Source organism: Enhydra lutris, unplaced genomic scaffold (genome assembly GCF_002288905.1).
Source record: "Enhydra lutris kenyoni isolate GAN:26980312 unplaced genomic scaffold, ASM228890v2 scaffoldscaffold59, whole genome shotgun sequence".
Lineage (NCBI taxonomy): Eukaryota > Metazoa > Chordata > Mammalia > Carnivora > Mustelidae > Enhydra > Enhydra lutris.
The window spans coordinates 12569080-12597019 of NW_019154143.1; the positions used below are offsets into that span (position 1 = coordinate 12569080).

The 27940-nt window shown below is 43.0% G+C and overlaps 3 gene segments (V, D, J or C); all 3 read left to right on the forward strand.

Annotated features, from left to right (window-relative positions):
• Positions 1–240: 240 nt before the first annotated feature.
• LOC111158453 lies at positions 241–1523 on the forward strand. The segment is given in 2 exon segments: positions 241–321; positions 421–1523. Coding segments are annotated over 2 exon segments (372 nt in total).
• Positions 1524–11654: 10131 nt separating this feature from the next.
• LOC111158394 lies at positions 11655–27667 on the forward strand. The segment is given in 4 exon segments: positions 11655–11703; positions 12143–12436; positions 12832–12837; positions 27600–27667. Coding segments are annotated over 4 exon segments (417 nt in total).
• LOC111158498 lies at positions 24516–25832 on the forward strand. The segment is given in 2 exon segments: positions 24516–24585; positions 25007–25832. Coding segments are annotated over 2 exon segments (420 nt in total).
• Positions 27668–27940: the final 273 nt, after the last annotated feature.

Here is a 27940-nt window from a genome sequence, read left to right on the forward strand (position 1 = left end):
GAAATTGAAGAGGACACAAAGAAAAGGAAAACCATTCCATGCCCATGGATTGCAAGAATAAACATTGTTAAAATGTCTCTGCTGCCCAGAGCAGAAGGGTTATTGCATCTGTACCATTACTGAGATAACTCAACCCTATGGCTGTGCCCAGTTATGCTCCATCCCCTGCTGATTTGCATATCACTGGAGCACAGCCCACTTCCCTGAACGCTGATTAACAGACCGGTCACACTGCTTGCAGGACGCAGTCCCAGTCAGGAGATAGCGTGGACATGAAGGCTCCCACTCAGCTCCTGGGTCTCCTGCTGCTCTGGCTCCCAGGTAGGGAAGGAGAACCCTGGGCAAGCCTGGCCTTCCAGGGAAGACCTCTTATAACATGATTCATAGTGTGGCTATTTGTTTCTATGTTTCCAATCTCAGGAGCCAGTTCTGAAATCCAGATGACCCAGACCCCATCCTCGTTGTCTGCATCTCCAGGAGACAGAGTCACCATCACCTGCCGGGCCAGTCAGAATGCTAACAAGTGGTTAATCTGGTATCAGCAGAAGCCAGGGAGAGCTCCTAAGCTCCTGATCTATGAAGCATCCAAGTTGGGAACTGGGGTCCCATCACGGTTCAGCGGTAGTGGGTCTGGGACAGACTTCACCCTCACTATCAGCAGCCTGGAGCCTGAAGATGCTGGGACCTATTACTGCCAACAGCACAACAGCTACCCGACCACAGCGTTACAGGTCAGAACATAAACCACCAGGGAAGCAGATGTGAGGGGCTGGGCTGTCCCCGCTGCTCCTCTGATGCCTGCACCTGCTCAGACAGTTTCTCAGAGGCAGCACCCCTTCGGAGGTCACTGGAGGCTTTGGGAGAAGGGCAAAGAGGCTCCTTGGCCCCCTGACTGACTCCTTTTCCCCCAGATCATTGCACCTGAGGATTGTGGGTGATGGCATCAGCCAGGGTCCTCAGAGCAAAAGAGAAGCCTCTCTAGGTATTCCAAGCAGGAATGTTTCAAATTCATAGAATTCCATCCTGAACCATAACCTTTTAAAATGCTTCAAAGTCTAGGGAGTATGACAATAAGGAAAACAGATGATAGAAATGTGCGACTCCCTGGTGCTCCCCCAGCAGCCAGAGCACATCGCCACTGAGAGTACAGGCTGCCGAACCATGTGGTCCTCGGGCCTGTTGGAAAGCCCGAGAATGCTCTAGCCTCTGCAGCCCTCACCTGGTGGTTCTCCCGTCCTCACCTTGTTCACTTTGCCTGTAGCTGCTGACAGGGAGTATCAAATCCTCCTTTTCCAACCTCCAAATTCCAGTGAAGCTGCCTTGTTGAACACCTCGAAAGAAGCTATAGAGAAAAAAAAAAAGGAAAGAGGTGCTTCCAGAAGGGATGGCAATGACGGGTAGCTGACAGCAGGCAGCCCAGGATGGTCAGGACTTCACGACTCTGAGAGCCCTTCTGGCTAGAGGATGGACCCACAATACACTTGAATGTGCTTCCATGTATTATCAGCAAGTGTGGGATCGTAGCCTGAAATTTTATTGAGTTATATGGTAAACAGAAAAGGAGGAAATACATTAAATATATAGTAATCCTTTGACAAATAAACGAAAAAGCGTTTTTGACACACAGAAACATTAAACATTAATGCCACATTCTTTCTCCTTAATATGAAAATGACTTGCCCCTCAACATTTTCCCACAAGCCTGCAGCATCATCTGCATCACTGAGAACTTCTTATAAACACAGAAATGCAGGTCACCTTAGACTTTCAGATGGGGCTCTGCAGTTCAGCAAGTTACCAGGTTTAGAGGATATTTACTTCAACTAAAAAGATTTTCCCCAGAGCCCATTTCTGGTCTTCAGCATCCTCATGAAGAGGCTGCTCAGACATTCAGGGCAAAAGAGCCTCAGGCTGGGCCTCAGATGGAACATGGGAGTCCTGACCCAACTCCTCTGCCTTCTGCTGGCCTGCCTCCCAGGTGAGGAGGGGAGTGCAGGGGACATCCCCGAGATGGTGGGAGTCCTCTCCTCCTGACTGTGGGATCTCCCCAGGGATCCTCCCTGTGGATCCCTGACCCGAGGTCTCCCTTCCCCTCGAAACCCAGGTGCTCTCAGATTCTGGGACCAGGGCTGCCAGAATCTTCTGGGAGGAATGTGGAGTGGGACGTGGTAAACAATGGTGACTTTGTGTTTTGTACTCTACCGAGCTGCCTGCGGGCACGTGGGGCTGACCCAGCCTCTGGCCTTCCTCTAGGTGTCCCTGAGAGAGGGCGTGTCCATCACCTGGGGTCAACGAGAGCGTCAGTGATTACTTGAGCTGGTATCAGCAGAAACCAGGTCAGGCTCCTCAGCTTCCATCTATGATGCTGCTAACCTCAAGTCTGGTGTCCCAGACGGGTTCTCTGCGATTCAATCGGACAGAGAATTCATTCTCAAAATCAGCGCAGTAGAGGCTGAGGATGCTGCCAGTTATTACTGCCAGCAGGATTATATCCTTCCTTCCACGGTGCTACAGCCCCGAGCAGAAACCGTCCTGGGCTGGGGTAGGGGGCATGGGGGTGGGGGGGCGGAGGACGGGGCTTGCGGTGGGTCCAGCATCTGCTTTCAAAGCTTCCTTTGAAATCTTCCTTTCTGAACAACATAAAACAACCAAACCTTCAGTGAATCCTACCAAGGAGGTTTCTAGGTCAGGCCTGCAAAGGAATTTGTCTGCAGTATGGTCTTCGAATCCCTTCTCTGAGAAACACTCTGCGAGGTTTTTGCTTTGTTTTAAAACAGAGCACTAGGCAGAAAAAGGAGCCTATATCCAAGAAAATATTCCTACTAATATTATTAATAACAATAATAATAATAGTAATAATAACAATAATACTACTGATGACAGTAAACAACGATAGTAATGACCCTGCCAGTTGCCTTTGCTGAAGTCTTGGAGACATGCTCTGTGTTCAGTGCTGCACCAGGGCCTTACTCAGCCAGAGCAAATAGTCACACAATCATCCTCTAAAGATGAGAAATCAGGGGTTCTCAGAGCTCAGAGCTCAGGTTATTCAAGGCATCAGTGCTTCAGGGAAGAAGATGGGGGGGGTCTGGTTTTCAGACTCTGTAAGTCCTATTCATTAATTCATTCATTCATTTAAAAAGTAGATAATATTAAATGCAGCAAGGTGAATTTCCTGTATATAAAGTGAATTTAAATATGCACCTAGATCAACATATACATACACGTATCTTCCTCTAAATGCTACCGAGTCCGGAGAGCCGCTGTCTCCAACATACCAAAAGCTTCCCCACACTCCTTGCAGTCACAGCCACACTCCATGTTCCCCCAGAACCTGCAGCCACCAGGGCTCCGTTTCCTGGTCTTAAACATCACACAAATGACATCATGCAGTATGTACTTTTTGGCTTCCTTTGACAACATGGTTTTTGAACTTCACTTGTGTTATTGATGTGGCCATAATTTATTCCTTTTTACCTCAGTAAAGTTCTCTAGTATATGAATCTATCACAATTCCCTTTTCAATCTATGAGTTCCTTCTAGATTGGAGACTGTTATTGATGAAGATTTTAGGAACATTTTTGCAAGGTCATTTGTGGACTTAGGCACTTCCTTTCCTTGAGTACCTTCCTCAGATTGCAAGTGCCGAATCCCCAGGTTTGGTTTCAGTAAACACTGCCGCTTTCTATTTCCGCGCCAGCAGCTGGGAGTTCAAGTTCCAGCGGCTGCAAATCCTGGCAATACTTGGTGTTGTCACACTTTATTGGTCGACCTTGAGGTGGTATTGTGGTTAAAATGTAGATTTCCCTGATGAGTAACGATGTTGAGTAACTTCTCATATGTTTTTCATTAACTATTTGGATATCTTGGGCAATATCTGTTTGGAACAGATATAGATAGATAGATAGATACAATGGTGAGAGAGAGAGAGAGGGATTATCTTTTGTTATATGTTCTGAAATGGAATCTTTTGTCAAAAACATGTATTGGAAAATCTTCCCTCATGTTTAAGAATGTCTATTAACTTTCTTGATGATATATTTGAAAATAAGCTTCCAGTCTCGATGGGGTCTAATTTATCCATTTTTTTCTCCCTTAACTTAGTGTGTGTATTTGTGTGTTCCATGTAATAAATATTTGCCCTACCTTTAGAGCCTGAAGTTATCCTCTTGGGCTTTGTTCTAGAAGCTTCATTATTTTAGCTCTCACATGTAGACTGTAATCCTCTAGGAGTTCTTCAGGGTTTTTCTTTCCACCACCCATTTCATTGCATTTCCATCTCCAGTGGCTCCTCACTGTTTATCGGAAAAGAAACACAGTCCACTCCATTGTATGAAAAATGGCCATCTCAGGATCCCTTTTCATGTAGGCTGAAGTAAATTCCTTTCACAAAGTCCTTTATGACACAGCAGCTTGAAACAGAACCAACATCTGAAAAAAATAAGTAAAGGCAGTCTTTGGAAGTAAAGAGACTAGCAATAAGCTAGAAACAGAATAATTTCTTCAATTTATATGAAAATTCAAGGGCAGAGAAACCCAAACAACTATGAAGGAAGTCAGAAGGACAGTTAGGGTGGTTGGGAACAGAGATGGACAAAAAAGTACATGTGAGAGGCTTCTGGAAGATTTGCAATATTCGGTATTTTCATTGCAATAGTGACCATTTGTCACTGTTCACTTGTGCCCTGAAAATATGTGCCCTTTATTCTATATGCATTTTATCTCAGTTGAAATTAAAAAGGACAAAACCCAGAGCCTTTTGAAGAAACATAAGAAAGAAACAAAAATCACCAAATATTTGTGGCAACTCAACTACACTAAAATGTAAATATGACTAGGAAATTTCTGGAAACCCAGAAAACTGGGATAGAAAATAAAAGGGGACACGTAACTGTGAACATCTACCCTTTAGGCAGCATAGATTTTATCTCTGTTGGTTTTCCTTCAAATGTAGAGACATTTGCTCTTACTTTGCTCCAGGAGAGCTTCCTCAAGCCCTTTGCACTGGTTCTCTCCACACAGAGGATTTGCATGTTGTTCTCTAGGGAGGCCCTTCCCTTGCAAGTCTGAGATAAAAGGTCAGTTCTCATTTTGCTTATCAGGGCTCATCAGTTCAACCTCCCAAAATGACTTCCCCTGCTCAGCTCCGGGGGCTGTTGATTCTTTGGATCACTGGTAAGGACAGAGGGAGGTTGAGAAAGGAATAGAGAGTGGGGACTGTGAGTGCTGGGGACACAACTGGTTATGATGTCCACATGTCAGAGGTACACAGCTTGCTTTCTAGGATAGGGCATGTTTAGATCCATGAGCCTGAGGAAAATTCGAGAAGGAACCAGGAAGGGTCTGTGCTCTGATGAAGACTGTGATACAGAAGGAGAGGGAAGGTGTAGGTGACTTCTTGAGGCCCCTTAGTTTGTTGCAAACTGTGGATTCTTTTTTGAAATTGGATATTTTAGGGTAGAAATCAAACATTTTAAAATGATTTAGCCTGAAAGAAATAACAAGAGAAAAATTCTGAAATGGCTCATAAAGTTTGTATATAATCTTGTATTTCTCTCCCCTTACTTTAGGATCCAGTGGGGAAATCGTGATGACACAGACCCCGCTGTCACTGTCCCTCATCCCCGGAGAGTTGGCCTCCATCTCCTGTGGGGCCAGTCAGAGCCTCCTACAGAGTGATGGAAACACCTATTTACATTGGTACCTGCAGAAGCCAGGCCAGTCCCCACAGCTCCTCATCTACTTGGTTTCCAACCGTTTCACTGGGGTCCCAGACAGGTTCAGTGGCAGCGGGTCAGGGACAGATTTCATGCTGAGGATCAGCAGGGTGGAGGCTGAAGATATGGGAGTTTATTACTGCGGGCAAAATCTACAGTCTCCTCCCACAGTGGTTCAGGCCCGAACACAAACCTCCTGCCTGGGGTCCCGGCTGCCCCAGGGAGGAGCTTCTCTGGGGAACTCACAGGACGTTCTCTGAGTTTGTGTGAGAGGAAGGAGCTGGAGGCCACAGGGGAGCGGCTCGCAACTGGGCATCAGGCTCCACATGTGGAGGCCCCGACAGCCTCCCAGCCTGGCATGGCAGAAGCAGCAGGGAATTTAGGGGGTCCTGTCCCATGAGGTGAAAGGAAGAGCTAACGAGGCCTCCTCCACCTTTTCCTCAGGCTGTGCTTGTGTTTCTCCCATAAGCGTAGCCACTCTAGTAACCAGACAGGAGACATGGATCTGTGGCAGAAACTGAATGCCTGTTGGAACGAACAATGTAGGCTGTATCTTCCACAGGATCATATTTGCTAATATGGATAATATTGGTATCTTCTCACTTTACCTTTTTCTACTTCTCTACTACTTACACTGTCCTTTCCAGTAACATGTCCAAGAGAGCGATTTACACAAGCTGCCCTCAGGGAGAGTCTGGGTGAGAAAAATCAGTAGAAATTTTAATTCTGATCAATAAAAGAAACATTTACCAGTTTTTAGTAATTATAAGATCCAATGCCAAGTGTCTTTGATTTCCCTCAATTATATCTTCCTGAGTGAAAGGGGGTTCTTGGAACTTCAAAAGTGGCTTGAATGTAAACAGCCAAAAATAAAGATCGGGACAAAAGTTACCTTTCTAGGTGACAAGAAAATCCTAAATATATGAGGTTTTCCTTTCTCTCTGAAATGGGGAGGATGTTAAGCATATGGAACCCAAACACTGCTTTAGATGTGATGAATTTGGTGCTCTACCACTGTTAGAAAAGGTTTTGAACAGTAAGTAGAAGCATTATTTTCACAGAATGTGTTCGTTAACTGAAAATGACTCTGAATAGGATATCTTTTGGAAATGTTAGAGAATTTACGTATTGACTAGATTCCATTGAAAAGAATGCTTCAGAGTGACACTTGACCTGGACGTTACTCATGTCTTAGGTCATCACACATATGATACAAATAAGACGGAATGAATTCACCAAATGCCCAATTTTGTTTGTAGGCAACAAAATTAAATGTATTGTGGATGAGTGCCTGTTCCAAGGAAATGAATAGAATGGCAAGTACAGGTAAGTCTATTATGTCAGTAGCTTTGATAGTGTGTGGAAAAATGTATCCAGAAATCCAGCAGACTGAAGCCCACCAATCATGGAACTTATGATGCTAATCAATTATTCTATATAATTATTTTATATAATTAATAATTAAATGTATGATGAGATGGAAAGAGATTATGAAAGCGGTAGAAGGAAATGCAATGAGAGCAGGAAGACCCGAGGCTCAGCAAGGCCATAGTCATCTTGCTCCAACATGATTGACAGCGCTCTGTGATCAGGAAATTCTGCTTTGATGTCAGACAGGAGAGAAAGCCAAACTCCCTCATCATGTTGAGATAAGTAGTGGAATCCTACATGATGCTTCTATCCCAAAGATGTTTTACTCAACACAAAATAGTAAAAAATAAAAATGATGTCATAAAACTGAGAGGACACCAAGGAGAATGAGAAGATAATCAAATTGGTTGTACACAGAAATATCAAAATACGATTGATTGAATATGACAAGATTTCTCTGTCTCTAAGGTAACAGTCCTGAGGTGGGTAGGCTCCCCTGGTAAGGGAAGTGGTTCTGCTGCATCAAGTCACTCAGGTTCTCCCCAGCTGGTCACTGTGGGTAGAGATTAGCGACCTTGCTCCTAATTTCAGCAGTTGCTTTCAAATCCTATTTATTTATTTATGTATTTATGTATTTACAGATTTTTTTTGTTTTTAAGTACTATCCACACCCATTGGGGGACTTAAGCTATAACCCCGAGATCAAGAGTCACATACTCTACTGATTGAGCCAGAAAGGTGCCCCAAAACCTTTTCCTTCTTGTGCTCATGGTCATGATATCAAAATACATAGCATGTCTGAAGGAGAGTCTCCAAAAGCTCCAGGATTTCATACCTAAGCAGATTATTTTGTGGGATGTAATATATCGTAGGACTGATGAATGTCATAGTCATGAGTTTACTGTTATAGAGCTTCATGACAAAACAGGGTCCTTGTCCCGACCAATGCTTTTACTGATAAACTAAAACTCTGTGAATTCTTGGATGGTGACGGCAGCTGAGCCTCACTGGGTCAGGAGGCCTCAACTGTATCTGGAACACACCTAAACCCAGGTTTGATGCATCACACCTTCTCCAGGGGAACTGATGAGATGTACAAAATTAGGAATAAGTGGATGTTAGTATTAGTCCCTGCTGGTGGGAGCTCAGATACCCAGAGAAGATAATAAATATGTCTACCCCAGGGGAGATGGTGGTGGTGGGCGCATGCCATTGGATATGCATGGCCTCCACTCATATCTCCATGGCTGTGTCCCTCATGAACATAGTGAGCAAATCCCACAGAACTTCAGACAAGGGCTGAGGACAGCTCATCCGCTCAGAGGTATAAGCTTGTTTCTTCAGCATCTCATCTGAGGTGATGCTCTGTTGAATTTTGACAAAACTCTGAGTTCCACTTCCAAAGACTATTTTCTGCTGTACATCCTCAGTCTTTTTTCCAGATCTCATAATCGGTGATCTTGCAATTTTCTCCTCCCGTGCCCTTGATTAATCAGACATCCGGAATCCATGCCAACCCTTATTTTGGGCCAGTTCCCTATCTGAGTTCTAAGTTCTATGTTTGTGTGTGTTTGTGTGAGTCAGAGGCATAAAGACGGGAACCCACAGTAAGTGATGCCCCAGGCATGTTAGTCATGCTGTGCCCTTGGCTACAGAAAGCCAAAGATTTGGAAGAGTCACAAATTCTACTTTCTTCCTGTCTTCATGTCTCTTTTCATATCCTAAGCATCAAAGCAGCCTCATGTTCTCCTAGATATGGTTAACCTCCAAGTTTCCCAAAAATAGAATTGTGGTCAAGAAAAGTCAGATACAACATAGAGGATGAGACTTGGGTCTCCTCACCCCAATGTGAGTTTGCAGGATTCTCTCCTTCTCAGGCAACGGAATTATTGTGTGTCACTTTGTCTAGTTAGTCTATGGGTGATTTCAAAGCAGCAGAAAGTTTCATGTTGCCAGAGAGTCAACCTTCATCTAGCATGATTCCCCACTTATTTTTATGGATCAGGTGTGATCTGTATCCAATATTTATATTTATACCAAGAAAGGAAACAAAAGTGAGTCAGACATTTGGATGCTGATTCATGTGAAGCAGAAGGGGAATGTGGCCTTGAAGGTCCAGAGCAGTCAGGCAGGTAAGCACACCTGTTTCTCCCAGTGTTTCCAGAGACCATGCACACACAGAGGGTAAACGTGTTCATAGAGTCTTTCCCGAGCTCCCTGCAACCAGAAAGCTTGTCCATGAGGTTCACCTTTTGTGCATGACCATTCTCAGTTATGTGTCCAAAGCAACTAGCCTCGGCCATAGGTGATTCAGGGCTCTGCAATCCACTCCAGCCCTCCTGCAGCTGGGGGAGCTTCTCTGCTGGGCCGGTTGATCTCACTCAAGAACTAATTCTCCTTTAATCAGAGAGGAACCTCTGTTTGGATCCAGGAGGTGAGCAGTCCTCCATGTGTCTAATCTCATCCAAAGCAGTGTGGGCCTGGCTGTGTGGGTTGACAAAGTCTAGAGAACACAGTGCCCAGAATGGGGGGATAGAGCACAGTTTCTGTCCCCCATAAAGGGGTTGCAGGATACCAGACTCAGACCCAAGGAGACAATCACAAGTCACACAGTCACACAGTGGCTTCCAGCTTTATGGAGCTCAAACCAACATCATCTGACAATAGAGACAAAGTACAATGAGACCACTTGCCTAAGTCCTTCCTCATTCACTGAATGATGGTCAAGGTTGGAGATTGCCAGCAGCTGATGTTCAGCTGGACTTCATGTTCCTTGTTCTTCCAACCTGTACAAAGTCTTATTTCAGGAGCAGTGGTAGCTTGCTGGTCATTTTTGTTCTTCAGGCCCCAGTATCCTCTGTTTATCTGTAAGAGACAGAAATTCTTCTTTAAAATTAGGAATTTGTGTCCTTTCTCCCTTCCTGAGATCATATTTATGAAAGGCCCAACACAATAAGACCACATCAAAATTAGCTATATGTCTCTCCAATGACTCTTTTAAAAATAACGTCACATTCTGAAGTACTAGGGAATAAACTTAACATCATTTTTGTGGAACACAATTCAACCAATAATACCGAATAGAAACAATTCTTAGTACGTTTGAAAATAGTCTTACACAATTAGCTTTACAATTTGTAGAGTCCCCTTTTTCTCCCTTTCTTCCCTTTCCTTCTCTTTTCTTTTCCTTCTTTCCTTCCTTCCTTCCTTCCTTCCCTGACTTCCTTCCTTCTCTTTCTTTCTCTTTCTCTTTCTTTCTTTTCTCCTTCCTTCCTTCCTTCCCTCCTCCTTTTCTTCCTTTCCTTCCTCCTTCCTTCCCTCTTTCCTTCCCTCCTCTTTCCTTCCTTCCTTCCTTCCTTCCTTCCTTTCTTTCTTTTGCTGCTTAATTTTCTGACATCTTACCTTGACATATTTAATTAGAAGTGCTGGAACTCTCTGGACACAAACAGCTACCTGCTAATAATAGAAACACGTATTTGTATAGATGTCATCAGAAGCCAGAAGTAAGACCTAGAGTCAGTCTCCTTAGAATCCCAAGAAAGGATCAGGCCAAGGAAACTGAAAACCTAAACTAATGTAGCAGAACTAAGAAAGCATACTGTCACTAGTGCAATGTAGAACATATGTATTCCAATCCACCCCACACCACAGTCTCTCTCAGCAACAAGGATTCTTGCCCCAGAGTTCAGAATTGAAAGCTCAACAAAATTCTGCTCAAGTAAGTTCTCAGCATTGTGAAAATGTTATTCTTAAGGGTTTCCCAGAATATATTCAGGGAAAATAGTCTTGAAGAATCTTACATATTACTGTCAGATGATACAATCTATTTTTTCATTTGCTTCCAAATATGACTTGCAGATAAAAGCAATTTGACGTAAGTACCATTTTTCAGGAGCTGTTCAATTCAACAGGACCCGCACTAGGCTCACACGAGAAATAAAATCAGGTTATTTCCTTATTTGATAAAGGCTGGTGTGGGCAACCAACACCCCAGAGCATTTCTGACCCAGCACACTACTCCACAATGACTGTATTTAAACAAAACCCCAGGAATTTGTCGGTGATGGGTCCCACTTTCTGTACCTGTCTGGGACCCCAGAATAAGAGTTGGAAACCTTATAGATCAGGCCCTGTGGAGACTGGCCTGGCTTCTGCTGGAACCAATTCAAATAGGGGGAAGAATGTGAGCAACACGGCATTCTCCATCTAGAGACGGACCCGGGACACACACGCCTGATCAGCTCTCTGACACTTGCTCAGAGTGGAAGAACAACACACACCGAGTCCTGGCTCAGATCACACGTTCACAGGGGGATTGCTCTTCCCACTGCTGCAGGTAGCATGGACTTGACTTCATTTGGTTTCTCCCAAACACAGAAGACCTTTTATGTCACTTTGCTCAAAGCTAGGCCCTCCCACCTCCTCCCTGCCCCTTCTGCACTGCTGCACCCAGCAGGGGATTTGCATAGTGTCCCCAAGGGAGCACCTTCCCTTGCAAGTCTGACATAAAAGGCCAGCTTGAATCTTGCTTTGACTTACCAGGACCCCTCAGTTCAGCTTCTCAGAATGAGGTTCCCTGCTCAGCTCCTTGGGCTGCTAATGCTTTGGATCCCTGGTAAGAACAGAGGGGTGAAGAAAGAAAACTAGTTTGAGTGCGGGGTAAGCTGGGGCACAGCTGCTTTCCAAGTGTATTCTGTGTGCCTGTAAGAGGTGTGTGACTTATTCTCCAGGGTGGGGCAGGAGATGTGTAGATCTGGGAGAATGAGGAAGATTCCAGAAGGAACAAGGACTTGTGCTTTAGTGGGGACTGAGAAGTGGACAGAGAAGATGACCGAGAAGATGGAGATGGTGTGGGCAATATTCAGAGGAGTCTCATTACTTCAGGAATGTCTGGTTCATTCCTCAATATGCATATTTGAGCCTTTTTGAAGTCTGAAATAATGACAGTAATTTTTAAAAGGCAGTATTTTAGCTAAAAAAAGTAACAGAATGGAAACAATGAAAATATCTAAATATATTTGTATTGATCATGGCACTTTTCTCTCCTTACCTAGGATCCAGTGGGGAAATCGTGATAACACAGACCCCACTGTCCCTGCCCATCACCCCCGGAGAGTCAGCCTCCATCTCCTGCAGGGCCAGTCAGAGCCTCCTGCATAGTAATGGAAACACCTATTTGTATTGGTTCCGGCAGAAGCCAGGCCAGTCCCCACAGGACCTGATCTATAAGGTTTCGAACCGGTATTCCTGGGTCCCAGACAGGTTCAGTGGCAGCGGGTCAGGGACAGATTTTACCCTGAGAATCAGCAGGGTGGAGGCTGACGATGTGGGAGTTTATTACTGTGGACAAAATCTACAGTCTCCTTCCACAGTGGTTCAGGCCCGAACACGAACCTCCTGCCTGGGGTCCTGGCTGCCCCAGTGGGCAGTTTCTCTGGGGAACTGACAGGACGTTCTCTGAGTCTGTGTGACAGGAAGGAGCTGGAGGCACCTGGTGCGCAGCTCTCAGCTTGGTGTCAGGCTTCACATGTTGAGGTCCCGACAGCTGCCCAGCCTGGTGTGGCAGAAGCTGCAGGGAAGAGTGAGAGGCAAGATGGCGGAGGAGTAGCAGACTGAAATGGCATCAGATCCCAGGATTTCAGCTAGATGGTTATCAAACCATTCCGAATACCTACAAACTCAACAGGACATAGAAGAGCAGAAGAGCAGCAATTCTAGGAACAGAAAATTGACCACTTTCTGGAAGGTAGTATGTGCTGAGAAGTGAATCTGAAGCAACTGGAAGATAGACCATGGGGGGTAGGACCGGCTCCTGGCAAGTGGTTTTAGATCGGGGTTACCTTAAACTGTGATCCAAGGCACAGTTGGGCCACTGTTCTTTGAGTAGGGACCCCACAAGTGGAAAATCCAGAGAGATTCACCTTCTTTCCCTGGGAGGAGTGGCATGGGAGTGCATGGCAGGAATCGGCTGGGTCTGAAGACTCCAAACAGGGCCATGCCTCAGAGATAGAAACTCTTGGTGACAGGCTAGGTGAGCTCAGAGTGTGTCCAGAGACCAGGGAGATGGGAGGGATTAACTACTTATCTCTGAGGGCACACTGAGGAGTGGGACCCTGAGCTCTCTGCTCCTCTGGGCTGAGATTGGGAAGCTGCCATTTTCATTCCCATCCTCCAAACTGGTATAGAAAGTGATCAGGGAACAAAAGGTCCTGAGAGTGAATCCAAGCAGATTACTTAGCTTGGTCCCTGGCAAGGGCAGTGCAATTCCACCTTGGGCAAAGACATTTGAGAATCACAGCAGCAGGCCCCTCCCAAAGAAGATCAGCAAGAACATCTAGCCTAGACCAAGCTCACAGGTCAAGGAGAACAGCAGAATTCCAGAGCTCGGGGAAAGCAATGCATGGAATTCATGGCCTTTTCCCCATGATCCTTTAGTCTTGCAAAGTTAAATTTTTTTAAATTTTATTTTTTTCTTCTATTTTTTTTAACTTTTCCTCTTTCCTCTTCTAAGTTTTTTAGCTAGTTTATCTCAGCAATACCTTTCTAAAAAAATCTTTTTAAACCTTCATTGTTATAGTCATATTTCATCCCTTCACAGTATTTAACCTTATTTTTTGTATACATGTAGGTTTGTTTTTTCCTAAAAAATTTTGGGATAGAATTTCTTCTAATAGATGAAAATATACCCTAATCTAGCACATGGCTTTGTTTTATTCTCCAGCCTGACCACATTCCCTCCTCTGTTTTTTTTTCTTTTTCCAACCAATCAATTCCTTTTTTAGATTTTTAAAATTTTTTTCATCTTTACAGTCATACTCCATCCCTTCATCATGTTTACCCTTAATTTTGTATATATATATAAGTTTTTCTTTCTTTAAAATTTTGGGAGGTAGAGACCAAAATACACCCAAAATCAAGTGGGGTGGCTCTGTTCTATTCATCAGTCTAATATATATATATATGTATATATGTATATATATATATATATATATATATATATATATATATATATATATATTTAATTTTTTTTTTTTTTTCCTTCTTTCTGCCCCCCCCCCCCAGTTTTGGATCTCTTCTGATTTGGTTAGCGTACATTTTTCTGGGGTCTTTGCCACACTTTTAGTATTTTATTCTCTCATTCATATATTCTTATCTGGATAAAATGACAAGGCGGAAAAACTCACCACAAAAAAAGAACAAGAGGCAGTACTGATGGCTAGGGTCTAATCAGTATGGACATTGGTAATATGTCAGAACTAGAGTTCAGAACAACAATTCTCAAGGTGCTAGCTGGGCTCGAAAAAAGCATGGAAGATATTAGAGAAAGTCTTTCTGGAGAAATAAAATCCCTTTCTGGAGAAATAAAAGAACTAAAATCTAACCAAGTTGAAATTAAAAAAGCTATTAAAGAGGTGCAATAAAAAAAATGGAGGCTCTTACTGCTAGGATAAATGAGAAAGAAGAGAGAATTAGGGATATAGAATACCAAATGATGGAGGATAAAGAAGCTGAGCTAAAGAGAGACATACAACTACTGGACAACGAGGGGAGAATTGAAGAGATAAGTGATACCATAAGATGAAACAATATTAGAATAATTGGGATTCCAGAAGAAGAAGAAACAGATAGAGGGGCAGAAGAAGACTCAAAATGGAGGAAAGACCTCAATGTGGGACAGGAATCCATCAAAATTCTTGAGGAGAACACAGGCAGTGACCTCTTCCACCTCAGCCACAGCAACTTCTTCCTAGAAACATTGCCAAAGACAAGGCAAGCAAGGGCAAAAATGAACTATTGGGATTTCATCAAGATCAAAAGCTTTTGCACAGCAAAGGAAACAGTCAACAAAACCAAAGACAGCTGACAGAATGGGAGAAGATATTCACAAATGACGTATCAGATAAAGGGCTAATATCCAAAATCTATAAAGAACTTATCAAACTCAACACCCAAAGGACAAATAATCCAATCAAGAAATGGGCAGAGGACATGACCAGACATTTCTGCAAAGAAGACATCCAGATGGCCAACAACACATGAAAAAGTGCTCCACATCACTCAGCATCATGGAAATACAAATCAAAACCACAGTGAGATACCACCTCACACCAGTCAGAATGGCTAAAATTAACAAGTCAGGAAACGACAGATGTTGGAGAGGATTCAGAGCAAGAGGAACCCTCTTACACTGTTGGTGGGAATGCAAGCTCTTGCAGCCACTCTGGAAAACAGCACGGAGGTTCCTCAAAAAGTTGAAAATAGAGCTACCCTATGACCCAGCAATCACACTACTGGGTATTTAACCTAATGATACAAATATAGTGATCTGAAGGGTCATGTGCACCTGAATGTTTATAACATCAATGTCCACAACAGCCAAACTATGAAAAGAACCTAGATGTCCATCAACAAATGAATGCATAAAGAAGATGTGGTATATATATATGGAATACTATGCAGCCTCAAAAGAAATGAAATCTTGCCACTTGCAACAATGTGAATGGAACTAGAGGGTATTATGCTGAGTGAAATAAGTCAGAGAAAGACAATTATCATATATGATCTTCCTGGTATGAGGAATTTGAGAGGCAGATGGGGGGTTTGGGGGGTAGGGAAGAAAAAAAGAAAAAAGATGGGATTGGGAGGGAGACAAACCATAAGAGACTCTCAGTCTTACAAAACAAACTGAGGGTTACTGGCAGGAGGGAACATATGGAAAGGGTGGTTGGGTTATGGACATTGGGGAGCATATGTGATATGGTGAGTGCTGTGAAGTGTGTAAGCCTGACGATTCACAAACCTGTATCCTGGGGCAAATAATACATTATATGTTAATAAAAACAATTAATAAAAAATAAAAATAAAAAGTAATTTCAAAAAAGAAGCAGCAAGGAATTTAGGGAGTCCTGTCCCATGAGGAATGGGTTAAGGTGAATGGAAGAGCTCGTGAGGGCTCCCCTTAATCCTCCTTGCTGTGCCTGTGTGTCTCAAATAAAAGTAGTCACTCTAGTAACTAGACAAGAGACATTGATCTGTGGCAGAAATTGAAAGCCTGTTGGAATGAACAGTGTGGGCTGTATCTTCCACAGGATCATATTTGCTAATATGGTAATATTGGTATTTTCTCACTTTACCTTTTTCTACTTCTCTACTACTTACACTGTCCTCTCCAGTAACATGTTCAAGAGAGCGATTTACACAAGCTGCCCTCTTGTCTGGGTGAGAAAAATCGGTAGTAATTTTAATTCTGATCAATAAAAGAAACATTTACCAGTTTTTAGTAATTATAAGATTCCAATACCAAGTGTCTTTGATTTCCCTCAATTACATCTTCCTGAGTGAAAGGGGGTTCTCGGAACTTCAAAAGTGGCTTGAACGCAAATAGCCAAAAATAAAGATCAAGACAAAAGTTACCTTTCTAGGTGACAGGAAAATACTAAATATATGAGGTTTTCCTTTCTCTCCGAAACGGGAAGGATGTTAAGCATATGGAACCCAAACACTGCTTTAGATGTGATGAATTTGGTGCTCTACTGCTGTTAGAAAAGGTTTTGAACAATAAGTCGAAGCATTATTTTCACAGGATGTGGTCGTTAACTGAAAATGACTCTGAATAGGATATCTTTCGGAAATGTTAGAAAACTTACTTATTGACTAGATTCCATTGAAAAGAATGCTTCAGAGTGACCCTTGACCTAGAAATTGCTCATGCATTACATCATCACTCATATGATACAAATTAGAGGGAATGGATTCACCAAATGCCTAACCTCGTTTGTAGACAGCAAGATAAAATGTATTGTGGATGAGTGCCTGTTCCAAGGAAATGAATAGAATGGCAAGTACAGGTAAGTCTATTATGTCAGTAGCTTTGATAGTGTGTGGAAAAATGTATCCAGAAATCCAGCAGACTGAAGCCCACCAATCATGGAACTTATGACACTTATCAATTATTTTAGAATAAATGCATGGTGAGATGGAAAGAGATTATGAAAGCGGTGGAAGGAAATGCAATGAGAGCAGGAAGACCCGAGGCTCAGCAGGGCCATAGTCATCTTGCTCCCACATGATTGACAGTGCTCTGTGATCTGGAAATTCTGCTTTGATGTCAGACAGGAGAGAAAGCCAAACTCCCTCATCATGTTGAGATAGGTAGAGGAATCCTCCATGACGCTTTTATCCCAAGGTGCTGCACTCAAAACAAAATAGTAAAAAACAAGTGATGTCATAAAATTTAGAGTAGACACCAAGGAGAATCAGAAGACAATCTAATTGGCTGTGACACAGAATTCTCAAAATACTTAAAAAGTTGATCGTATATAACAAGATTTCTCTGTCTCTAAGGTAACAGTCCTGAGGTGGGCAGGCTTCCTTGGTAAGGGGAGTGGTTCTGCTGCATTAGGTCCCTTGAGTTTTCCCTAGTTTGTCACTGTCTGCAGTGATTAGAGTCCTTGCTCCTAATTTCAGCAGTTGGTTTCAAATCCCCTTTGTCCCTCCCTCCCTTCCTCCCTCCCTCCCTCTCTCTCTCTTTCTCTCTCTCTCTCTTTCTTTCTTTCCTTCTTTGCAGATTTTTTTTGTTTGTTTTTAGAAATGTCCACACCTATTGTGGGATTTAAATTATAACCCAAAGATCAAGAGTTACATGCTCTAGTGAAAAAGCCAGCAAAACCCATTCTTTCTTGTGCTCACAGTCATGATATCAAAATACGTAGCATGTCTGAAGGAGAGTCTCTCAAGCCTACAGGATTTTATACCCAACAAGACCACTTTGACCACTTTGTGTGATGTCATGTATGATAGGATTAATGGATGCTGCAGTCATGAGTCTATTGTTACATGAGTTTTATGGCAAAGTAGTTTCCTTGTCCCAACCAATATTCCAATTGGTAAACCAGAGACTCTGTGAACTGTTGGATGGTGACAACAGCTGAGCCTCACTGGTTCAGGAAGGCTTAACTGTATCTAGAACACACCTAATCCTGGGACTGATGTATCACATCCTCTCCAGGGGAACTGATAAGATGTACAAAATTAGTACTAGGTTGTTGGGGGAGTTATTCCCTGCTGGTGGCAGCTAAGATGCCCAGAGGTGACAATAATTATCTCTACCCCAGTGGAGATGGTGGACTCATGCCATTGGATATGCATGGCCTTCACCCATGTCACTGTGAATTTGTTTCTCATGAACATAGTGAGCCAGTCCCATGGAACTTGAGACAAAGGTTGAGGACAGCTCATCTTCTCAGAGGTACAAGCTTGTTTGTTTGGTGTCTTACCTGTGGTGGGTGCTCTGCTGAACTTTGACAAAATTCTGAGTTCCACTGACAAAGTCTACTGCCTCTTATATATCCACAGCCCTTTTTCTAGATCTTAAAATGGATGATCTTATAATTTTCTCCTCACATGCCCTTGATTATTCAGATATCCAGGAATCCATGTCAACCTTATCTCAGGCCAGTTCCCTATCTGAGTTCTTTTTTTTTTTTTTTTTTTCTATCTGAGTTCTAAGTTCTATATTTGTGTGTGTTTGTAGGAGTCAGAGGCATAAAGATGGGAACCCATAGTAAGTGATGCCCTGGTTGTCTTAGTCACACTGTGCCCTTGGCTAGAGAAAGCTGAAGAGTTGGAAGAGTCATGAATTCTACTCTCTTCCTGTCTTCACTTCTCTTTTCATGTCTTAAGCACCAAAGCAGCCTCATGTTCTCCTAGATATGGTTAACCTCCAAGTTTCCTTAAAATAGAAGTTGGCCAAGAAAATTGAGATACAACATAGAAGATGGGACTTGGGTCTCCTCATCCCAATGTGAGTTTGTAGGTTTCCCTCCCCAGGCAATGGAATTGTTGTGTATCAGTTTGCCTAGTTAGTCTGTGGGTGACTTCATATCAGCAGAGTTTCATGTTTATAGACAAGGAGCCTTCATCCAGCACCTGATCCCCACACATATCTTTATGGATCAGATATGATCTCTATCTGATATTTATAGTTATAGCAAGAAAGGAAACAAAAGTGAGTCAGACATTTGGATGCTGATTCATGTGAAGCAGAAGGGGAATGTGGCCTTGAGGGTCCAGAGCAGTCAGACAGGTAAGTATATGTTTCTCCCAGTTTTTCCAGAGACCATGCACACTCAGAGGGTAAATGTGTTCATGGAGTCTTTCCTGAGCTCCCTGCAACCAGAAAGCTTGTCCATGTAGTTCACCTTTTGTGGGTGACTATTTGCTGTTATTTGTTCAAAGCAACCAGCTTCAGTCACAGGTGACTTAGGGCTCAGTGATCCACTCCAGCCCACCTGCAGCTGGGGGAGCTTCCCTACTGGGCGGGTTGATCTCACTCAAGAACAAACTCCCTTTTAATCAGAAAGAAGGACCTCCTTTTTGTTCAGGGAAGTGACCTGGCATCCATGTCTCTAATCTCATCCAAAGCAGCGTGGGCCTGGCTGCGTGGATTGACAAAGTTGAGAGAACACAGTGCAAGTCTCCATGCCACCAAAAGTGACAGAATGATACCAGACTCAGACCCAACAAGACAGTCTTCCCAGGTCACACAGTCATATGCTGGCTTCAGCTTTATGCAGCTCAAATCAACAGCATCTGACAACAGAGACAAAGTACAGTGAGACCCACCTGCCCAAGCCCTTCCTCATTCAGTGGACAATGGTTGAGATTGGAGACTCCCAGAGACTGGTGCTGAGCTGGACCTCATGTTCCTTATTCTTTCAACCTGTACAGAGTCTTATTATTTCTAGGTGCAGTGGAGTGACTGGTGTTGGATGCTGGTTGGTTTTGTTGCCCAAGCCATAGTGTACTTCATAAGTCTACGAAAGACAGAAGTTCTTTTTAGAATTAGGAGTATTGTACTTCCTGTTTATGAATAGTATCAGAACATTCCATTGCCTTTTTCTGACAAAGAGAGAATTTTAAAATATTTTATATTTTCTACATATTTTAGGATAACAAATTATGACACGAAACAACCAATAAAAATTGGAGACCTTTATGCCTGGAAGCCTGGATGTCTTGACCACCTTGGCCTAATTCCCCTACCCTCTGGTCCCTATCTCCAGTAACCACAAAACTGATTTTTTGGAGTTAATTTTGTTTTTGTTTGTTTCTTTAATTTAGAATCCACTTGTAAGTGAGATCATACACTATTTGTCTTTTTCTGTCTGATTTATTTCTCTTAGCATAAGGTCCTGGAGGTCCATTTAAGTTGTCACAAATGGTAGGTTTTCCTTCCTTTTTTATGGCTGAATAATATTCCATTATATATATGATGTGGGAAAGAAAGGCAGAAGGAAATGTAGATAACATTAATATAACCTGCAGCCCACTGACAAATACTTGAGGGAGGCAGAGTACAATGTTCTTCCAGGATGTTCCCAACTGTCTTCATATTAATGCTTTGCTAGAGGCAAAAATCCAGGCCTCCTGTTTCCTAGGTGTCTTCTTTAGCATATAAATATCATTTTGAAGCTTCCCTTATCTTTACTTCCCCCAATCCTAAAGTATGTAATCAGTTGCTACTCACAACCCCAGGGCAGTAAGTCTTTCTGTCCACAGGTCCTGTCCCCAGGCTTTAATAAAATCATCTTTTTGCACCAAAGATGTCTCAAGAATTCTTTCTTGACCATCAACTGGGGACCTCACCAACATTCCAAAACTACAACAATTTCACAATAGCGGTAAGTTAAGTCACTGTGTTGTACACCTTCAACTTACAGAGTGCTGGATGTCATTTCTATCTCATTAAAACTGAAAGTAAAAAAAAAAAAAGAATTTGGAGAACTTGAAAGGTTTTGTGCTAATTTCACCAAAATAGGCAATACTTCCTAACTCACGCATATTTAAGACTTTTGTAAAAAGGAGTTTCTGAAAACTGGACCTGTCATAAAATCCAACCCAACAGGATTCTCACTATTACTCAATTTCCCCTAATCTACATTTTCATGTCAGATAGTGGGCACATCATTTCCTAGGACTTCCTTAACAAAGTACTGCAAACCTGGTGGCCTCAAACAACAGAAGTGTATTCTCTCACAGGTCTGGTAGCATGAAATCTGAAATCAAGGTGTTGGCCAGACCCTGCCTCTCTGAGCCCTGTGGGAGAGGATCCTCACTTGTTTCTTTACAGCCCTAGTGGCCACAGGCATTCCTTGACTTGGGGCAGCATAGGTCTGATGTCTGCCTCTGGCTTCACGTGGTCTGCTCTCTCTGTAGCTCTGTGCCTCTGTGTTCTTTCTCCTGCTCTTTTGATAAAGCAACCTAGGAGCTATGTGCAGGCTACTGAAAATGTGCCACTTTGGTATATTAGTATTTTAAATAATTATTCCTTGAGGGACAGCCTGTGCAAGGAGGACACACTGTGTTCCCCTGAAAGCAGGAGATAAACCTCCCATATGGAAGGATTCTTCCCTGGACCAGGAGCTAAAAAGACATCCTTATTGTCATAGATAGGGAATGTAGAATCTAGAGGGCTGTAGAAATAACCCTTGTTACTTTTCACTAAGTCACTACTACAGTCCAAATCTTGTTTAGAGTTCCTTACTAACAGGAGCTCTCAAAGTTAACTTTTCTTTGGGATGTCAGTTCTTCATAGATTTGTTTCCTTTGTCTAAAAGGTATGAAAGCTCTCTGCCTTGGTCATTTCCTAGGGTCTGAGTGTTATTACTGGGCTCCTGCACACATGTGACAAAATGTTTTCTCCTGCTTTGTCCTGTTGTTGTTTTTTTTTTCTCCTGTAAATCTGTGTCATGTAAATTTCTTTTTATTTTAAATTTTTATTATGGTATGTTAGTCACCATACAGTACATCATTAGTTTTTAATGAGTGTTCCAAAATTCATTGTTTACATACAACACCCAGTGCTCCATGCCATACGTGTCCTCCTCATGTAAATTTCTTAGTCCAGCTAGAAGAATCTTGGGCAGAGGAAAATTTCTTCTTCCCCTCTGCTACCAATCATATTCATGGAAGACGCAGCATACTACAGTATGATGCATCTAAATTAATTATACCTACAAGGCTTTTTTTTCCCCCAATAATGCCACATTCTGGAGTACTAGGGGCTAAACCTTCAACATAGTTTTTGAGGGGACACAATTCAACCAATAACAGTGTATAAATATAATTTTTAATTTAATACATTTTAAAAGAGTCCTATAAAACTTCCTTTAACATTTTTGATAAAAACTTCTTTTTGTTTGTTACTCTTTTTTTTCCTCTTTAGGTGCTTATCTTTCTGAGTTTTTTCATGACACGATTAATTAAGAGATCTGGAATTTTTTAGGACAGCAACCTGTTACTGATAAGTGTAATAGAGACACTTATTAATATTGGTACCTTCCCAAGGCGGGAGTACGACCCAGAATTGCATTGTTCAACATCATAAGAGATGACCAGGTCAAAGAAACCAAAAAAGTTTATAATGGGAATTAAAAAAAAACTGTAATTATCTTTTTAACTGGCAGAATATGGGACATGTAGAATTTTACATCTAACTCTTCAACCAGGATTTATTTCAGCAAATGAGATTGATACCATAGAGTTCACATTTTAAAGGTCAACATAATTGTTGCTTCATTATCTTTTTCAGCATGTGTTTAAAACTTCTTTTCGTGGATTTCACAGAAGACAGTGCCATCTTAAATAATGAGGTAAACTGAGGCAAGTTTGAAGGACTGGAAATTGAGTTGAAGTACATGCTGTAGCGAGTCACAGGTGCGTCCGTTAAGGGTTTGGGGCAAGCTGTACTTATGGGCAAGGAATGCAAGGAAGGGAAGGTCCAGCCAGAGTCCAAGCAGTGAATTCACTGGCTTGAGGATGGTAAGTTATTCGTGGCAGATGTTCATTGGTCAGGAAAGAAATCTCCATCTTCCGTAAATCAGGCATTTAATGGAAATTAGTCTCCAGTTCTCAATTTCCATTCTTGCAAGGGTCCATATGTGAGATTTTCCATTTTGTATTTACTGGTTCTATTTTAAATGGAAATCCTTTCACAATATTCTGACCACATATTCTTGTAGAATCTTACCTGGACTTGTATTTGTTAATTTGTTTCCTTGGTCGTTCAGCCTGACTGTGAATTTAAATTACCCCAAATATAATAAGAAGCCCAAATATGCTTTTTTAATTGCTCCAGAATTTTGTTTGTCTGACAGAAGCAATTTGACACAGGCAGTGTTTGTCAAGAGGTGTTCCATTCAACATGACCTGCATCAGGCTGGCACATGAGGAGAAATTAGGTGAGTTCCCTCTTTAGTGAAGTCTGGTGAGATAGATGGTCACCCCAGGGTAGCTCTGACCCATGGCCTTATTCCACAGTGCCCGTATTTAGTGAAAACTGAGCACTAGCTCAGTGATGGGCCCAGGGTGCCTTGAGATATTAAAATAATGGATGCAGTCATTGCTCTTCTCACACATGGACTCTGCTCGTGGATTGTAGGGTCATAGCTATGGCTTCCCCACAGACAGGCCAGGTAGGAGCTTTAGGTTCTCACACAGTACTAATGAGAACCCAGATTATCCTGATAGAACCTTCTTCTGTTTGATGAAAAAGAGGCAGTATGGAAAGAGATTTCCAAGCACCTGTTAGAAAAAATTTATACATAAAATCGTTCCTTTCTTAATTAGTCCTATCATCCCAAGGGAATTATTCCCTTCAAAACCCTTTGATTGACCTGCTATGTACCTACATATGTGTGTGTACCCCAGATTATAACACCTATAGTAGTTTCTAGGATGCATATTCACAGCCAGAAACATGGAAATCATTCACCTTTACTATGGTCTATGCTTGGCTCTAGGTTCTCTCTACCACAGACACATTATTTTTTCCTTGTCAACTTCTTCTGTCTTGGTTTCTGTATAAAATTTAATTCCATGAGCCCGAGGAAAAGACCATTTATTCCTTGTGATTCTAACATTCCTAAAAGATTAACCTATAATGGTAGATACCAGAAAATTCTTGAAATAGCTCAACTCTATGCTGTTATTAGAAAATTCTGATGACCAGAACTTGTGGAGTGGGAGCCGTTCCTTGTGTAGATGAGGTGGAAGAATGTGAACAAGCTGGCCATTCATCTGAGGAAGACTGACCCTGGACACACAAGTCTACATTTCAGGGTCTCAGATTCCTTCAGAGAGGGCAGAAGGACGTGTGCTGTGTCCTCACAGCAGATCCACGCTTTCACAGTGGGATTCCTCTTCCCACTGCTGCATGTAGCACGGACTTGAGTTTTGTGATTTTCTTCCCAACACAGAAGACCTTTTATGTCACTTTGCTGAAAGCTAAGCCCCTCCCACCTCCTCCCTGCCCCTTCCCCACTGCTGCACCCAGCAGGGGATTTGCATAGTGTCCCCTAGGGAGGACCTTCCCTTGCAAGTGTGACATAAAAGACCAACTTGAATCTTGCTTGGATTTACAAAGACGGCTCAGTCCAGCCTCTCAGAATGAGGTTCCCTGCTCAGCTCCTTGGGCTGCTAATGCTTTGGTTTCCTGGTAAGGACAGAGTGGGGTGAGGAAGAGAATTAGTGGAGGTGGAGGGAGAACTGTGAGGGCACACTACACTCCAAGTGTATTCTCTGTGCTGGTAGCAGGTGTGTGACTAGTCCTCCAGGGTGGGGCAGGGGATGTGTAGATCTGGGAGAATGAGGAAGATTCCAGAGGGAACAAGGACTTGTGCTCTGATTGGGATTGTGACAGGGAAGGGGTGGATGCTGTAAGCAATGATGAGAGGCCTCTCTCCACTTGAGAAATCTCAGGTTGATTATTGTGATTGTGCATTTTTGGTGCACGCTCAGAGTCACAAGTGATGGGAATAAAACAAAGTCGGATTTTAACTCAAATAAGAGAGACAGAAACAATGGAAATCATTAAAAATGTTTGTATGTAACTTGGCACTTGTCTCTCCTCACTTTAGGATCCAGTGGGGAAATCGTGATGACACAGACCCCACTCTCCCTGCCCATCACCCCCGGAGAGCCGGCCTCCATCTCCTGCAGGGCCAGTCAGAGCCTCCTGCACAGTGATGGAAAAACCTATTTGGGTTGGTTCCGGCAGAAGCCAGGCCAGTCTCCACAGGGCCTGATCTACTTGGTTTCCAACCGTTACTCCTGGGTCCCAGACAGGTTTAGTGGCAGCGGGTCAGGGACAGATTTCACCCTGACAATCAGCAGGGTGGAGGCTGACGATGTGGGGGTTTATTACTGTGTGCAAAATCTACAGTCTCCTCCCACAGTGGTTCAGGCCCAAACACAAAACTCCTGCCTGGGGTCCTGGTTGCCCCAGTGAGCAGCTTCTCTGGGGAACTGACAGGATGTTCTCTGAGTCTGTGTGAGGGGAAGGAGCTGGAGGCCCCGGGGGAGCCGCTTGCAGCTGGGTGTCTGGCTCCACATGTTGAGGCTCTGACAGCTGCCCAGCCTGGTGTGTCAGAAGCCGCAGGGAAATTAAGGGGTCCTGTCCCATGAGGAGCCAGTTATGGTGAAGAGAGGAGCTCCTGAGGGCTCCCCTAATCCTCTGTGCTGTGCCCGTGTGTCTCAAGTAAACGCAGCCACTCTAGTAGACAGACAGGTGACATAGATCTGGGACAGAGAAGTGAATACCTATTGGAACTGACTGTGTGGGCTCTATTTAACACGGGATCATTTGCTAATATTGGTAATATTGGTATTTTCTCACCATCTCCTTTCCTACTTGTCTACTACTTGCACTGTCTGTCTTTTAACATGTCCAGAGAGTGATCTGCACAAGCTACCCTCAGGGAGAGTCTGGGTGAGAAAAATCAGTAGAAATATCTAATTCTGATAAAATCAAAATAAGTATTTCAAGTGATTCCAATGCCAATTGTCTTTGATTTCCTTCAATTACATTTGTCTGAGTGAAAAAGGGGTTCTTGTATTTTCAAAATTGGGCTTTGAAAGTAAACAGCAAATAGTAATAATGGAGGCAAAGTTGATGGTATGTGGAAAAATGCATCTACAAATCCAGCAGCCTGGAGCCCACAGATCTTGGAGTTTATGACTCTTAATAAAGTTATTTAGAATATTGATAAATGCATGATGAGATGGAGAGAGATTATGGAAGCCCTGGGAGCAAACACAGTGAGAGCAGGAAGACCCGAGGCTCAGCAGGGCCATAGTCATCTTGCTCCCACATGATTGGTGGAACCTTGTGATCTGGAATTTCTGCTTCGATGTCAGATAGGAGAGAAAGTCCAACTCCCTCAGCATGCTGAGGTAGATAAAGGAATCCTACATGATGCTCATATATCAAAAGTGCTGTACTCAAACAGAATAGTAAAAAATAAGTGATGTCAGAAAACTGAGAAGGGACACCAAGGAGAAGGAGAAGACAATCAAATTGGCTGTGACACAGAAATCTCAAAATAGAGTTGATTGACTAGGACAAGATTTCTCTGTCTCTAAGGTAATGGTCCTCCGGTGGGCAGGCTCCCTTGGTAAGGGCAGTGGTTCTGCTGCATCAGGTCCGTCGGGTCTTCCCCAGTTTGTCACCGGCTGCAGTGGTTAGAGACCCTGCTCTGGATTTTTGCCCTTGGTTTAAAAACTCATTCATTCTTTTTTTGGACAGATTTTTAAAAGTCGTCTCCATACGCATTGAATTTACAACCCCAGGATTAAGAGTCACATGCTTTCCTGACCAAGCCTGCAAATGCCCCCAAACCTGTTTATTCTTGTGCTCACGGTCAGTGTATCCAAATGCATAGCATGTTTGCAGGAGAGTCTCCAGAAGCTACAGGATTTCATACCTTTGCAGACTCCCTTGTGTGATATCATATATGGTAGGATTAATGGTTACTATAGTCATGAGTCTATTATTACATGATCTTCTTCCCAATGTAGGCTCCTTGTCCCCTCCAGTACTCCCATCGGTAAACCAAAACTCTGTGAACTCCTGGATGGTGACGGCAGCTGAGCCTCACTGGTCAGGAAGGCTTAACTTATCTGGAACACAGCGTATCTCTGTCCTTCCGGGGCAGACGTGAGCTATCCTCAGTGGAATCCTCCAGGAAAATTATTCATTTTCTCCTTGTTTGCATAGTTGACATACAACGTGTCACACGTTGCATGAGTACAACATAGTCACTGAACAATTCTACACATGTTCAATGCTGACCACGTAAGTGTAGTTCCTGGGGGCCAATTTTTTTATATTCTTACTGATTATATTCCCTATACTGAAGTTTTCATATCTTTGACTTTTCATCTTATAAGTGAAACCTTGTACCTTGTGACCCCCTTCACCTCTTTCACCCGTCCCCTCACCCCTCTCCCCCTGGCAACCATCAGTGGGTTCTCTGGAGTCATGAGTGTGTTTCTGCTTCTTTGCTTATTGATTTGCTTTGTTTCTAGATTCCACAAGAAGTGAAATCCTGTAGTATTTGGTTCTGTCTTATTTCACTGAGCATAATACTCTCTAGCTCCATCCCTGTTGCTACAGATGGCAAGATCTCATGCTCTCTTATGACCGAGGATGATTACATGGTGTGCATATAGCACATCTTCATCCATTCCTCTGTGGTTGTACACGTGGGTGGCTTGCACATCTTGGCTATTGCAAATAATGCAGCAATACACACAGGGCAACATGTATCTCTTGAATTAGTGTTTTTGTGTTCTTCTTGTGTAAATACCCAGCAATGGAATTACTGGATCCTATGATCCTTCTATGTTTAGGTGTTGAAGAACCTCCACAAAGTTTCCACAGTGGCTGCACCAATTTTCACTCCTACCAACAGGGCACAGGGTCAGTTTTCTCCACATCCTTGCCAACATTTGGTACTCCTTGTCGTTCTGATACTAGCCATTCTGATAGGTGTGAGATGTTATCTCATCAT